The sequence below is a fragment of the Pan troglodytes genome, chromosome 10 (genome assembly GCF_028858775.2).
Source record: "Pan troglodytes isolate AG18354 chromosome 10, NHGRI_mPanTro3-v2.0_pri, whole genome shotgun sequence".
Classification (NCBI taxonomy): domain Eukaryota; kingdom Metazoa; phylum Chordata; class Mammalia; order Primates; family Hominidae; genus Pan; species Pan troglodytes.
This window is the reverse complement of record NC_072408.2, coordinates 48,165,055-48,182,095: the sequence shown is the minus strand read 5'-3', so window position 1 is coordinate 48,182,095 and position 17,041 is coordinate 48,165,055. Positions and strand designations below refer to the sequence as shown.

The window sequence follows — 17,041 nt, the reverse complement described above, 5'->3', positions numbered from 1 at the left end:
TACGGTCGTAATAGGCCAGGCATGGTGGCTCATGCCTGTAATCCTAGCACTTTGGGAGGCCACGGTGGGCAGATCACGTGAGGTCAGGAGTTCAAGACCAGTCTGGCCAACATGGTGAAACCCTGTCTCTACTAAAAATACAAAAATTAGCCAGGCATGATGGCAGGTGCCTGTAATCCCAGCTACCAGGGAGGCTGAGGCAGGAGAATCACTTGAACCCAGAAGTCAGAGGTTGCAGTGAGCTGAGATCGCGCCACTGCACTCCAGCCTGGGGTACAAAGAGTGAAACTCCGTCTCAAAAAAAAAAAAAAAAAAAAAAAAGAATACAGTCATATTAAATGCACTGGAAAACTATTAAACTAAGAAATCTATTTGCTACTACTAACTAGTACAAACATAGCAAAACAAACTTTCCTTTTCTGCCTTTATAAAAAGAGGATAAAAATACCTCCTCTGACTTCCTTATGAAATTGTTATTTCTAATAAAGAAAACTGTTATGCAAAGGATCGTCTATGCATAACAGTTTAAGAGGGCAGGAAGAGGATCTTCATCAGTCAGGGGTACACAGAGAGGTTTTTTAGGGGTGATGTCTTAATTTTCTGACTCGGTGATTTCATGGGTGTTCACTTTGTAATTATTCTCTAAATCATAATTTGTCTTGTGTACTTTTCTGTATGTATATTTCATAATTTACTTGATGCAAGGGTGTTTATCCCAACTTCAGAAAAGAACAGTAATAAAAATACAAAGACATTTGATTTCTATAAAATGTAAAACTGCTTGAAATTCCTTTAATATAAGAGAAATAGGCAGAAATATTTAAACTGATAGTGTTAAATTAAAATACTCACTTAAAAAGTTATCCCAAAACTCTAAACGCCACTAAATTTCCCTTATACATCAGTAATCCTAGGAAGTATTTTTTAAAGATTCTAAAAAAAAAAAAAAAAAAAAAGTGCCCCAGTAAGACATTTCAACATTTCCTTTAAGAGTTAGGGGGCGTTCCAAGATGGCCGAATAGGCACAGCTCCAATCTGCAGCTCCCAGCGTGATCAACGCAGAAGAAGGGTGATTTCTACATTTCCAACTGAGGTCACCAACATCAAAGACCAAAGGGAGATTAAACCACAAAGATGGGGAGAAACCAGAGCAAAAAAGCTGAAAATTCTAAAAATCAGAGCACCTATTCTCTTCCAAAGGAACACAGCTCCTCACCAGCAACGGAACTAAGCTGGACGGAGAATGACTTTGACAAGTTGACAGAAGTAGGCTTCAGAAGGTCCGCAATACAAACTTCTCCAAGCTAAAGGAGGATGTTCGAACTCATCATAAGGAAACTAAAAACCTTGAAAAAAGATTAGACGAATGACTAACTACAATAAACAGTGCAGAGAAGACCTTAAATGACCGATGGAACTGAAAACCATGGCATGAGAACTTCGTGATGCATGCACAAGCTTCAGTAGCCAATTCGATAAAGTGGAAGAAAGGGTATCAGTGATTGAAGATCAAATTAATGAAATAAAGCGACAAGACAAGGTTAGAGAAAAAAGAGTAAAAGAAACAAACAAAGCCTCCAAGAAATATGGGACTATGTGAAAAGAGCAAATTTACGATTGATTGGTGTACCTGAAAGTGATGGGGAGAATGGAACCACGTTGGAAAACACACTTAGGATATTATCCAGGAGAACTTCCCCAACCTAGCAAGGCAGGCCAACATTCAAATTCACAAAATACAGAGAATGCCACAAAGATACTCCTCGAGAAGAGCAACCCCAAGACACAAAATTGTCAGATTTACCGAGGTTGAAATGAAGGAAAAAGTGTTAAGGGCAGTCAGAGAGAAAGGTCGAGTTATCCACAGAGGAAAGCCCATCAGACTAACAGCAGATCTCTCAGCAGAAACCCTACAAGCCAGAAGACAGTAGGGGCCAATGTTCAACATTCTTAATGAAAAGAATTTTCAACCCAGAATTTCATATCTAGCCAAACTAAGCTTCCTAAGTGAAGGAGAAATAAAATCCTTTACAGACAAGCAAATGCTGACAGATTGTGTCACCACCCAGCTTGCCTTACAAGAGCTTCTGAAGGAAGCACTAAACATGGAAAGAAACAACCAGTACCAGCCACTGCAAAAACAGGCCAAATTGTAAAGACCATTGATGCTAGGAAGAAACTGCATCAATTAACAGTCAAAATAACCAGCGAACATCATAATGACAGGATCAAATTCACACATAACAATATTACCCTTAAATGTAAATGGGCTAAATGCCCCAATTAAAACACAAAGACTGCAAATTGGATAGAGTAAAGACCCATCAGTGTGCTGCATTCAGGAGACCCATCTCACGTGCAAAGACGCACATAGGCTCAAAATAAAGGCATGGAGGAAGATCTAACAAGCAAATGGAAAGCAAAAAAAAGCAGGGGTTGCAATCCCAGTCTCTGATAAAACAGATGTTAAACCAACAAAGATCAAAAGAGACAAAGAAAGCCACTACCTAATGGTAAAGGGATCAATTCAACAAGAAGATCTAACTATCCTAAATATATATGCACCCAATACAGGAGCACTCAGATTCATAAAGCAAGTCCTTAGAGACCTACAAAGAGACTTAGACTCCCAAACAATAATAATGGGAGACTTTAACACCCCACTGTCAATATTGGACAGATCAACGAGACAGAAGGTTAACAAGGATATCCAGGACCTGAACTCAGCTCTGCAACAAGCAGACCTAATAGACATCTACAGAACTCTCCACCCTAAATCAACAGAATATACATTCTTCTCAGCACCACATCACACTTATTCCAAAACTGACCACACAACTGGAAGTAAAGCACTCCTCAGCAAATGTGAAAGAACAGAAATCACAACAAACTGTCTCTCAGACCACAGTGCAATCAAATTAGAACTCAGGATTAAGAAACTCACTCAAAACTGCACAACTACATGGAAATTGAACAACTTGCTCCTGAATGACTACTGGGTAACTAACGAAATGAAGGCAGAAATAAAGATGTTCTTGGAAACCAATGAGAACAAAGACACAATGTACGAGAATCTCTGGGACACATTTAAAGCAGTGTGTAGAAGGAAATTTATAACACTAAATGCCCACAAGAGAAACCAGGAAAAGATCTAAAATTGACACCCTAACATCACAATTAAAAGAACTAAAGAAGCAAGAGCAAACAAATTCAAAACCTAGCAGAAGGCAAGAAGTAACTATGATCAGAGCAGAACTGAAAGTGATAGACACAAAAAAACCCTTCAAAACATCAATGAATCCAGGAGCTGGTTTTTTGAAAAGATCATCAAAATTGATAGACCACTAGCAAGACTAATAAAGAAGAAAAGAGAGAAGAATCAAATATACACAATACAAAATGATAAAGGAGATATCACCACTGATCCCACAGAAATACAAACTACCATCAGAGAATACTACAAACACCTCTACGCAAATAAACTAGAAAATGTAGGAGGAATGGATAAATTCCTGGACACATACAGCCTCCCAAGACAACCAGGAAGAAGTTCAATCTCTGAATAGACCAATAACAGGCTCTGAAATTCAGGCAATAATAGCCTACCAACCAAAACAAGTCCAGGACCAGACGGATTCACAGCTGAATTCTACCAGAGGTACAAAGAGGAGCTGGTACCATTCCTCCTGAAACTATTCCAATCAATAGAAAAAGAGGGAATCCTCCCTAACTCATTTTATGAGGCCAGCAACATCCTGATACCAAAGCCTGGCAGAGACACAACAAAAAAAAGAGAATTTTAGACCAATATCCCTGATGAACATCAATGTGAAAATCCTCAATAAAATACTGGCAAACCGAATCCAGTAGCACACCAAAAACCTTATCCACCACGATCAAGCTGGCTTCATCCCAGGGAAGAAAGGCTGGTTCAATATATGCAAATCAATAAACGTAATCCATCACATAAACAGAACCAATGACAAAAACCACATGGTTATCCCAATAGATGCAGAAAAGGCCTTTGACAAAATTCAACAGTGCTTCATGCTAAAAACACTCAATAAACTAGGTATTGATGGAATGTTTCTCAAAATAATAAGAGCTATTTATGACAAACCCACAGCCAATATCATACTAAATGGGCAAAAACTGGAAGCATTCCCTTTGAAAACCAGCACAAGACAAGGATGCCCTCTCTCACCACTCCTATTCAACACAGTGTCGGAAGTTCTGGCCAGGGCAATCAGGCAAGAGAAAGAAATAAAGGGTATTCAATTAGGAAATGAGGAAGTCAAATTGTCGTGTTTGCAGATGACATGATTGTATATTTAGAAAACCCCATCGTCTCAGCCCAAAATCTCCTTAAGCTGATAGGCAACTTCAGCAAAGTCTCAGGATACAAAATCAATGTGCAAAAATCACAAGCATTCCTATACACCATTAACAGACAAGCAGAGAGCCAAATCATGAGTGAACTCCCATTTACAATTGCTACAAAGAGAATAATACAATTGTTACAAAGAGAATAAAATACCTAGGAATCCAATTCTCTTCAAGGAGAACTACAAACCACTGCTCAACGAAATAAAAGAGGACACAAACAAATGGAAGAATATTCCATGCTCATGGATAGGAAGAATCAATATTGTGAAAATGGCCATACTGCCCAAAGTAATTTATAGATTCAATGCCATCCCCATCAAGCTACCAATGACTTTCTTCACAGAATTGGAAAAAAACTACTTTAAAGTTCATATGGAACCAAAAAAGAGCCCACATTGCCAAGACAATCCTAAGCAAAAAGAACAAAGCTGGAGGCATCAGGCTACCTGACCTCAAACTATACTAGAAGACTACAATAACCGAAACAGCATGGTACTGGTACCAAAACAGAGATATAGACCAATGGAACAGAACAGAGGCCTCAGAAATAACACCACACATCTAAAACCATCTGATCTTTGACAAACCTAACAAAAACAAGAAATGGGAAAAGGATTCCCTATTTAATAAATGGTGCTGGGAAAACTGGCTAGCCATATGTAGAAAGCTGAAACTGGATCCCTTCCTTACACCGTATACAAAAATTAATTCAAGATGGATTAAAGACTTAAATGTTAGACCTAAAACCATAAAAACCCTACAAGAAAACCTAGGCAATACCATTCAGGCCACAGGCATAGGCAAGGACTTCATGACTAAAACAACAAAAGCAATGGCAATGAAAGCCATAATAGACAAATGGGATCTAATTAAACTAAAGAGCTTCTGCACGGCAAAAGAAAGTACCATCAGAGTGAACAGGCAACCTACAGAATGGGAGAAAATTTTTGCAATCTACCCTCTGACAAAGGGCTAATATCCAGAATCTACAAAGAACTCAAACAAATTTACAAGAAAAAAACAAACAACCCCATCAAAAAGTGGGCAAAGGATATGAACAGACACTTCTAAAAAGAAGACATTTATGCAGCCAACAGACACATGAAAAAATGCTCATCATCACTGGCCATCAGAGAAATGCAAATCAAAACCACAATGAGATACCATCTCATGCCAGTTAGAATGGCAATCATTAAAAAGTCAGGAAACAACAGATGCTGGAGAGGATGTGGAGAAATAGGAACGCTTTTACACTGTTCCTGGGAGTGTAAACTGGTTCAACCATTGTGGAAGACAGTGTGGCGATTCCTCAAGGATCTAGAACTAGAATTACCATTTGACCCAGCAATCCCATTACTGGGTATATATCCAAAGGATTATAAATCATGCTACTATAAAGACACATGCACACGTATGTTTACTGAGGCACTATTCACAACAGCAAAGACTTGGAACCAACCCAAATATCCACCAATGACAGACTAGATTAAGAAAATGTGGCACATATACACCACGGAATACTATGCAGCCATAAAAAACGATGAGTTCATGCCCTTTGCAGGGACATGGATGAAGCTGGAAACCATCATTCTCAGCAAACTACCACAAGACAGAAAACCAAACACCGCATGTTCTCACTCATAGGTGGGAACTGAACAATGAGATCACCTGGACACAGGGCAGGGAACATCACACACTGGGACCTGTTGCGGGTGGTGGGTTGGGGGAGGGATAGCATTAGGAGAAATACCTAATGTAAATGATGAGTTGATGGGTGCAGCAAACCAACATGGCACATGTATACCTATGTATCAGATCTGCACGTTGTGCACATGTACCCTAGAACTTAAAGTATAATTTTAAAAAAAAAGTTTATTAATACAATAGTTGGTTTCCAATTCTCCTATTACAACATATTTAAATGGCAAGGAAAAAATGAAAGTGCTTTACTTACAGTTGATCCAGGATGCGGTGGATTATCAATGGGTTTTACCACATTTTGTCTTTGTGTGGAATCAAGAAAGACATCATCCCAGTGTCCTTTCTCAATTAATTCCTTGAAAATAAATTTATAATCATAACTATCAAAATATTTATTATACAACAAATAAATATATTTATGTTTCAGAAAATATGACCATGTTTGGGTGAAAAGAATACATTACCTTTTTAATTTTGGAGAGTTCAGTTACTGCTTGCTTATTTCCAGGTTCCAGAAGTAAAACAGTTTCAAAATCTAAAGTGAATTTTTAAAAAACATTACAACATAGTTAAAATGTGGAGTTTTCATATTCGCATGTATATTCATGATATATTCAGTTAGTAATCACATTTTTAGCTCAAGCAGTTTTACTCAGATTACTAGGAAACAGGTGAGCTATAGTAAGAACATTTACTGAACACTGTTGTAGTTGTTTTATATGAATGTTCACGTAACCCTCACTACAACCCCACTTTAAAGGTGATAAAACTGAGGCCCCTAGAGGTCATCTAACTTAGCAAAGTTCACCATGTAAACAAATGACAGAGTAACTCACTAAATGTAAAATATTAATAGAATAAGAGAATTACATACAACAAAGTATTACTCAGCCTTAAAAAGGAATGAAATTCTGATATATGTTCCAACATGGACTTATGCTAAGTTAAATAAGCAGAGGCAAAAGGACAAATACTGCATGATTCCACTTACACAGGATATCTAGAACAGTCAAATTCAGAGACAGAAAGTAGAATGGAGGTTACTAGGGCTGGGAGGAGAGGAGAATGGAGAGTTATTGTTTAATGTGTATAGAGTTTTAGAATGGGATGATGACAAAGTTCTGGTGATGGACAGTGGTGATGGCTGCACAATGTAAATGTATTTAATGCCACTGAGCTATATATCGAAAAATGGTTAAAATAATAAATTTAACGTTACATATTTTTTTAACCACAATAAAAAAAACACTGCTGTAGCTAACAGGCTTATAGAGAAACTGCCAGATTTTAAATGCACATACCAGGAAAGAACAGAGGCTGAAAATCAATTATCTAAGTACTGATCTCAAGAAGCTAGAAAAACAGCAAATTAAACCAAAAGAAAGTTGAAGGAATAAAATAAAAAGCAGAAGGAAATTAAATAGAAAACACACACAGGAGAACCAAGTTGGTTCTCTGAAAAGACTAATTCAATGAATACCCTAAAAGAGAAGACCATAAAAACAAAGAAAAAAAATAGTATCAAGAATTAAAATGGTATCAGATCTCCATTATCCTCCATTCCCTACCTGCTGATAAAACCACAGCCCGAAGAGTTTTTTTAAAAAAAAAAAATCAATCACTAACAGAAATTCTTCAGTTTGTAGGATGGCAGATAGGAAAAGATACAACTTGCTGAAACAAAGAAACTTCCTCTGCTTACTGGGATTAAAAAAAAAACAAACAAAAAAACAGGCTGAAATCATTTGGAACCAAGATGGCCAAGTGGAGTTTGCACAAAAACGAGTTTGCTGATGTCACAAACTGAATTTCCACCAAGTTCTACTAACTACCCCAAATTTGCACCTGCAATCCATTAGTTAGCAAGAAGAGATAGCTACATATGCCCAAGAACTTTTCCCTTTCCTTCCACTAATTACCTGCTAATTCCAGTATCCACCTCCCTAAACCCTTTCTAATAAAATTACTGCCTTAAGGCCAGGACAAGGAGACAGATTTGGGTTTGATTCCTGTCTCTTTAGGAGTCAACTTTCAATATAAATAAAGCCTTTTCTCAAAAACCTGATGTCACAGTATTGGCTTCAAGCATATCACACAGTGAGTCCCTTTCGCTCAACAACACTGATTCCCTTCCTTTCCATTCTGGTCTTTTTATCGTTTTCCATTCTCATGTATAATTAAAATTTTTCATTAATATTGACTGGCAATTAGCCAGAATGTACTAAACAAAATTAGCCAGAATGCTACTAAACAAAAAGATAATCTGGTACATTGCGGAAGCTGCATTCCTCCAAATCTATTCGTGATCTAAACTGTGGAAAGAAAACATAATTCCCTAAGTTCAGTATCTTTGAACCATGGGTAAGCTACATGAATCTCTGCTTCTATAACTTGGGCACTCATCAGGATGACTGAGTGCCAGCTGTTATAAAGTCTTACCTTGTTTTGCCTCATTTAGCTTTCCCAAAAATGTTCTTGCAGTTCCTCTTCTGGCAAAAGCTTTAGAATATGAGCCATCTAATAAAATGGCTTGTGTGCAGTCTTTTTCAGCTTCTTCATATCTATTGAACATGATAAAATTACTGACTGGAAAAAAGGCAGCTTATGGAAAAATGTCATATAAACTAAGTTTCTAATTTAAAAAGCTTGTATATAATTTCAATCACTAACTTCTAAATCTGTGTTTGAAGTGGAGAACTATTTTATAAATTTTTTATTCTCACCAAATCCTGGAATCATTTGGTGAGGAGGGAGAAGGTACCAGATTGAGGGAATGTTAGGAGAGTCTGCTGGAGCGATGAAATAATAATGCAAAAATATGACTAGGGCAGACAAAAGAATGCCACTGCTTCTCTGCCTACCTCTTCTCCAAGTCTCAATATGCACAGGTATTACATTAGAATTTTGACTGGCATTAGTTTTCTAATAAAACTTTATTAACATTTACCCACAGTAAACCTCCCATACTCATAGAAAAACAAAAAAATGAGAACTTGGTACGAATGTGATAGCATATCATTTAATACTTTGCATAAATTCTACTCAGCCATGCAACCAGCAATCAATTCAGACTTACAGACTTACTCATTACTGCTCTACAATAAAAAGGTGCTTAAGAAGAGCTCAACCCCCCCACCAAAAAAACCCAACAACAAAAAAACTTCAGACATTCCCATATATTAATAGGACATTAATGAATTATCGTTAATTTCTTAGGAGTGCTAATGGTTGTGGTTATGTATAAAATATCCTTTCTTTAGCGATAAACGTCATAATGTTTATGATTTGCTTTACAATAATTCGGGGGGAAAATGCTGAAACAAATATGACCAAAAAAAGTATGGCTTGTTAGAACTAGATGATGGACACATGGAGTTTATTATACTACTTTTGTATAAGTTTGAAAAGTCTCATAAGAATATTAAAAAAAAAAAAAAAACACTCCTGTAATTGCATTCTCCCCAAGGCCTAAATGGATGTCATCTTGCCCTCAAAACAAAATCTCATATGAAAAAAATCAGAATTTCGAATGAACTTAAACATCTCTGATTTATTTAACTCACTTTCCAGCAAGAGATAAAGAATATATCTGTGTTCACGCCCTTATCAATGTTATTTTCTACTTGCCTGATTATATCATTCAAGATACCTGCATGGCCCCCATACTTTTCAAGATAAAGTCCAATTCCTTTGGAGCGCAAAGTCAGGGGCCTGCCTGAGTATCTGGCCTTCTCTCTGCCACTGTCCCCTGCAATAACAGCCATAATACGAACCACTCACCCTTTCCAGGTTGAGGTACCATCAACCTGCCTACTCCCATGTCTTTGAACCTGCACTAGAACACTTGACCTGTTTCCTGTTTTTTCACCTCACTAACTCATACTACTCCTTTAGATCTCAGTTTGGTTTGAACAATTTCAAGATGCTTTCCAGGAATTCCCCTGCCTAGACTCAGTCTATGCCAGTATTCTTCCCACTCTGAACTCCTATAGCACGTGTCCTTCATAGCGCTATCTTAGCGTATTTTCACAAATATTGGTCTCCTTTTCTGTCGCTCCCTGCAAATTTCGGGTTTCTTAAAAACAACTATACATTTAATATTTGTATACTTAATACCTTCCACAGTGCCTCACAGAACACCTGATACATTTTAGCACAATAAATATTTGCTGAATAAGTAAATCAAAAAATTTCCAACACCCAAATTCAAAGAAAATTTAGAATATAAATGTTTAGGAAATCATTTTAATTGTATATTTAATTGCATATTTAATTGCATGTTCTACTGTACAGCTGAAGAAAACCCAACAATTTTTCTAAAAGTCTGAAGTTGCCACAGAGGTAGACGATTATTCTTTGAAAATAGACTCACCTAAGTCCTTTAAAATTATTACACGTCTCCTGTGCACTCCATTTGTAAACTGAATTTAGAAAAATCCAATCAACAAACATCTTTTAGGTGGTTGGAGAAAAAGACAAACTAATCAAAAATAGAATAAAAATGGTGAGTGCGAAAAACTATCACCTCTGCCTAGCTCCTTAGCCCTGATTCCTTCTGATTTTCAGTTAGGTCCACTTGCCCTAGGTCTACTCTGGCTCTAGTGTAAATGCCACCCCTAATCACCATTAAGTGAACCACCCTCTACTAAATCAAGTCTTAGTCTGGTTCCAGTTCCAGCAACCAAGATTCTACCTTATTTTTGTGACCAACTCTCAACCCTGTTTCCCAAATCTAATATCTAATACTACTGGGTTATTTTCTTCTTATCCTATCTCTAAATCTATGCTTTACTCCCTCTAAGAATAGGACTCAGATTTGTTCTTGGTCAGTCCTCTTCAAGGACTACAATGTTGGCCCAAACTTCTGTCCTTATTTCTGATTATCTTCTTATTTCTTCAGCCTTTCTGAAGCTAACCATCTACCAGCCTACATTCCACAATTTGCCAGCTCACAGGCACTCCATTATTGTAACTCAAGGATGTCTTGCTCATCTCCCAATGCAAACTACTAATTTAGACTATCACCTCCAGAAAGCACATTCTCTAGGAATCCCGGTTGGCCTAACTAGGTGAATTTCTTCTTACTCCCTACTGCTACCCCGCACACTGGTAGGTAAGACTGACTATACTGCTGGTTCTAATTAGCTCTAATTTGACACAGTTTATAGAACCTCAAGCTATAGGATGGTTACCTAAACTAGGAGTAGTCTAAGCTTGAAATGTTGCTTTTTTATGTTCCTCACATAGTCCGTAATACATAACAGTCTCCATGTACAGGAAAAAATTCTGATATTAACTGTGAATCTAAAAGATACACTAGGAAAAGATACAAGTAAGAGTCATAAGTTCTTTTAATTTAAAATATACTCTGCTAACTTGGTATAATATATTCCACTAATACGATTATAAACTAAAGAAATAAAACTGATACAATAAATTAGATATCTTATAAATGCATATATAATCTCTCACCTGTAAGAAGGCATTACTCTTAGCATTAGTCAAACCAACGAATTCAGGCTTTACAATTTTTAAACCAATGCACAATTCTTCGATAGCAAAAATCAAAATTTTCATAAGTGAGCAAGAGATGCAATGATCTTTACTCTGACTAGTCAACAAAAGAATCTATCTCTAGTGATATCTATTACTTTAAATGAGGTTAAATATATAATCAAAATTTATTTCTATGACAGGAGCTCCTAACCTGAGATTGTCTGAGGGATGTGGAAACTTGTTTAGGAAAAAAACTGTATCACTGTTTTCACTAAACTTCAAATAAAATTTAGCTATCTTTCAAATACAAATGCAGACAATAGTATCTATCACTTTGTCACCAATAAAAATCAGATATTTCGGCCAGGCGCGGTGGCTCATGCCTGTAATCCCAGAACTCTGGGAGGCCGAGACGGGCAGATCACCTGAGGTCAGGAGTTTGAGACCAGCCTGGCCAACATGGCAAAACCCCATCTCTACTAAAAATACAAAAATTAGCTAGGTGTCATGGCGCATGCCTGTAGACCCAGCAACTTGGGAGGTTGAGGCAGGAGAATTGCTTGAACCTGGGAGGTGGAGGTTGCAGTGAGCCAAAATTACACCACTGCACTCCAGCCTGGGTGACAGAGGGGGACTCTGTCTCAAAAAAAAAAAAAAAAAAATCAGATATTTCCATATCACATTACAACGGTTACTGGTATCTCAAAATATTGCTTATGCTCACCACTATTCAGAATTACAGTAAAAATTTAACCTGTTGCTTATTTGCATGTGATTGCAGTGTCTGGTTTATAGATACTCTTGTGACAAGGCTGGCAACTGTTGGGCAACTCTGCCCTAGTAGTTATTCAGAAGACAAAGAGCTAAGGCATGTGTTATCACATTGGAAATCTAATCATCTACGTTGCTTCAGGTATTCCCTATCCACACTTGCTTGTTGATCAGTACGTGGAAGATGTGTCGAGGATCATCCCAAAATTTGGTGTCCTTATTGAAACCTTACAATCATGTCTTTAAAATTTTTTTAACATTAACTTGTGTGTATTTTAAATGTAGTTTCAAATACAGTACAATCACATGCAAATAAGCAGCAGGTTAAATTTGTACTGTAACTCTGAATATTGGTGAGCATAAAATACAGCACTTGCCTGTATTTTAAATGTAATTTCTCATTTTGAGGTGTGTTAATAAAAAATCAAATATACTACTATATCACAATTTTTAATATTTTCAAAACTATATTTTGATATAATTGGTTTCCTTTGTAATCCTAGTTGTACAGTTAAGCATTTAAAAATATCCTAAGAAGCATTCAACATACAGCTAAAGGGGAATTCATGGCACTGAAGAAGTTTCGAATTCCTATTTATACTATTTACAGGCTTTTTAAAATTCTGGCATTAGTGTGTAAAGTATAACAAGAGAAACAAAGTCTAAGTCTAAGTTTCTGCCATCGGATATAATTCTACTGATTGTCCAACTTGGGCACATCCAGAAAAAGCTGGTTAATACAGGATCAAATGTTTGTTACATATGTTATTAATCAGCAGTTTCAATGACAGCAGTTCTCTTTTGTTATACATGTATGTATATAAAACATTTCCAGATAAGACTTTGCCCAAGGGGCTCTGAAGTGAAAAATAATTTTTAATCAAGATCCAGAATACTATACATAAAGCGACTAGAGAAAAACTGGTAAACTGTGTAATGCCAGACTTAAAAGCGGGAAAATATTAACAAGAACATCTACTGAATACACACCTTGTGCCTGGAACTATGTATACCACAGGTACATAAACACACACATACACATACACATACATACACACACACACACACACACACACACTACTTTTCCCCTCTCATTTCACTTTAATTTAAATGCTCAAAAATATATAAATTAAATTTTAACTTACTTAAATTTACCATAAATTGGCATGTGAGCTAACCTAACACGCCATAATTGGCATGTTAGGTAACTTATGGTAAAAATTTACCAATTTATTGTAAATTTTTATCCTGAACAGCACTAAAATGTAACCAATACTTACTTCTGAATCTTCAGATAGGCCATAGCTCTGTTAGCTGGAAGAAGGGCATTAGCACCATCTGCTGCTATCCCTCGAGTATAGCATTCAATTGCTCTTTCATATTTCCCCTCTTTGAAAAATCCATTCCCCTGTTATTTTGTAGAGAAATATGGAGAATAAAAAAAAAAATTCAAAAAAAAAATAAATGAATTCAAATCTTATGAAACACTGCAAGGATATTCACCAACAGTATTTCAAGAAAGAATATTGTTAAAAATCTGGCCCATGAGACACGTTTTAAAATCTGTTGGTTTGGGTTGTTTCTTTTTTAATGGCATTATTCTCTTTTCAGTACTAAAAAGGAAAAACATGTATAATACATTACTTTGCAGCATTCACTATTATTCCATTAATTACATATTACGCAAAGCTTAAATTTAAAAACCTATTTTAACAAAGGTCCAAATAATATACTGTCTTAAGTTACATTAGAAGCTGTACAAAAGGACTTCATAACTCAAATAAATTTTGTGAAAGAATACAGTACCAGAATTATAAAGCCCACTCTTCAATAATTTTAATATGCCCAAATATAAGATAAATTCAGCTGTATTGGAATTTGTATACCTGATTTCACTATAACATTTACTTATAATCAGTCAAATATCACAATCAATAATCATTTCATAAATATTTATTAGGAATCCTCTGTGGGTCCAGGAAAGGCAATAAATAAACTAAACCTCAACTCATGATTAGTAGAGGAATTTCAATCAGAAACAGTCCAGTGTGAATTAATGAAAAAAGTACATTATAAGAATGGATTGTAATTAACTTCTATGTTAAATTTATAACTATGTATATGTAAATATATAATAAAACATTCAAAAGTAGTTTCCTAAACTTAAGTGTTTCTATTGTTATTTTTTTAATTTATATATAAAGTCATCAATTACCCAAATTTTGAATTAGTAGGTCCCAGAGGCTTTAGTGCATTTAATTTCCAATTCCTACTCAAGCAAAACTTTAATATTAGAGAAGAAAGAAATTAACTGATATACAAGAAATAAATCAACACTCAGCAAAACATATACATTGTACGTTGGAATAGCTTTGGATTACCCGATCTTTCTCTGAAATGGCCTGCTGCTTATTCTGTTGTGCTTCAATTTGCTTTCGCTCTCCTTCTGTTGACTTAATCACTATGTCAGCTTCCTTTGGATATGAGTTTTCTTTGGATGCTAAAGCCTAGGAGACATAGCAGTCAGCTAAAATAAAACAAAGTAATGCAAGATGCATATATATTTGACCTTAAAACATAAATACCTCAAATATATTAGAATTTCTGCCACATTTTAAATAATCAAAATAACATTTTCTGCTCTAATTCAAAATCTTTCTACTTATTAAAGTAAAAAGTAAAATAAGCATATAATAAATTTAATGTGCTTCTCATTTCAATTAAAATTAGTATCAAACGCCACATACTGCATGTTTTGACTTATAAGTGGGAGGTAAACATTGGGTACACATGGACATAAACAGAAACAACAGACACTATAGACTACCTGTTGGGGAGAGAAACATTGGGGTGGGGAGGGGAGGGGATGAAAAACTACCTATTGGGTACTATGCTCACTATCTAGGTGGCGGAATCATTCATACCCCAAACCTCAGTATCATACAATATGCCCATGTAAAAAGCCTGCACATGTACCCTTTGAATCTAAAATACAAGTTGAATTATTTTAAATAAATAAATAAGTAGCATCCATTAAAAGTAGTTGCTCATTTATTCAACAAATATTTATTGAATTTCTATACGGGTCAGACACTGTTTTAGGAGCTGTTTTCAGACATAACAGTTCATTACAACTACATCACCAAACTTCTCAAATTCAATATTCACAGTCATTATTTGACCTAAGGCAAAATTTTAAAAATATGTAATACAGTTCACAACTACAATCAAGTTAACATATTTACCAGATCTTATGTGCAATAGTAGTGGTAATATTTAAAAGCACACTTTCCCCAATCACTGTCACTTTTCTCTCAATGTTTCAGTCAGTGCATAAGCCAAAAAGGAAGAAAATCAGTGGGATAAAAAAATAATAATTCTGTCATCTGAGAAAGAGTAAAGCAGCAGTAGTTCTTAAAGATCTCAGGCAACTTCTAGAACAATCAAGGGTCTTTAAATACCATTACACTCCCTCTAGCTTGCAAATTCATTTAGTAAAACTCTATAGTACAAAAAATTAAAATTAGAAAATCTCAATATTAAGAAATATATAGTACAAAATCTATGCAAAAAGCTTTACTTCTTCAAATAAAGGTCATAATACACTTAATTTAAATAACTATAGTTTACCTGACTGATTTTCCTGAGTTCATTTGTTGCTTCAAAGTTATTTGGTTCTAGTTCTAATACTCTTTCATAATCTAAGTAAAAGAGAAGATAAAAAAAATTTTTAAAGATAGGTAATATTTTAAAACCTGTACAAAACAATCTTTTGTTGCCTGTGACAATCAGGCAACTGTCCTACAGCAAAATAAAGGAGAAACAAAGAAATACTATCATTAGGCCACTGAACTTTCTTTTTTTGAGACAGATTCTCACTCTGTTGCCCAGGCTGAGTGCAGTGGCGCAATCTTGGCTCACTGCAACCTCCAGTTCCCAGGTTCCAGTGATTCTGTACCTCAGCCTCCTGAGTAGCTGGGACTACAAGCACACGCCAACAAGTTCAGCTAATTTTTGTATTTTTAGTAGAGACAGGTTTTCTCCTCATTGGGCAGGTTAGTCTCAAACTCCTGGCCTCAAGTAGTCTTCCCACCTTGGCCTCCCAGAGTGCTAGGACTACAGGCGTAAGCCACTGTGCCGAGCCAAGCCACTGAACTTTCTTCTTCTCCCCCAGGGCAGACAAAATCCCATGACAAACCATCTTCCACCAGCCCCAGGAAGGATACCTGCTATCATAAGTTGTATATCATAAAACCAAGAAGCAGGCCGGGCTCACTCCTGTAATCCCAGCACTTTGGGAGGCCGAGGTGGGCAGATCACCTGAAGTCAGGAGTCAAGACCAGCCTGGCCAACATGGCAAAACCCTGTCTCTACTAAAATTACAAAAATTAGCCAGGCATGGTGGTGGGCACCTGTAATCCCGGATACTTGGGAGGCTGAGGCAGAGAAAATCATTTGAACCCGGGAGGCGGAGGTTGCTGTGAGCAGAGATCACACCATTGCACTCCAGCCTGGGTGAAAAAGCAAGACTCTGTCTCAAAAAAAAAAAAAAGAAAAAAAAAAAAAACCTAAGCAGCAGCAAAATCCAATTAAATATCAGCTTTATTCAGATTTTGTGATTTATAATACACAAACCTATTTTATGAAATAACAGAAGGCTTAGAATTTGTAAGTGAACAAAAATGTG

The 17,041-nt window shown here is 36.2% G+C and overlaps 1 protein-coding gene across 1 annotated transcript in view; it reads right to left on the bottom strand.

Annotated features, from left to right (window-relative positions):
* Window positions 1-17,041, bottom strand: part of RPAP3 (RNA polymerase II associated protein 3) — a 46,394-nt gene that overhangs the window by 13,438 nt on the left and 15,915 nt on the right. The window contains exons 7-12 of the mRNA XM_016923559.4: window positions 15,985-16,055; window positions 14,736-14,861; window positions 13,635-13,762; window positions 8,527-8,648; window positions 6,552-6,622; window positions 6,341-6,442 (exon numbers count right to left, since the gene is read on the bottom strand). Of these exons, the coding sequence (XP_016779048.3) occupies window positions 6,341-6,442; window positions 6,552-6,622; window positions 8,527-8,648; window positions 13,635-13,762; window positions 14,736-14,861; window positions 15,985-16,055 (620 nt within the window). The remainder of the gene's footprint in view (window positions 1-6,340; window positions 6,443-6,551; window positions 6,623-8,526; window positions 8,649-13,634; window positions 13,763-14,735; window positions 14,862-15,984; window positions 16,056-17,041) is intronic.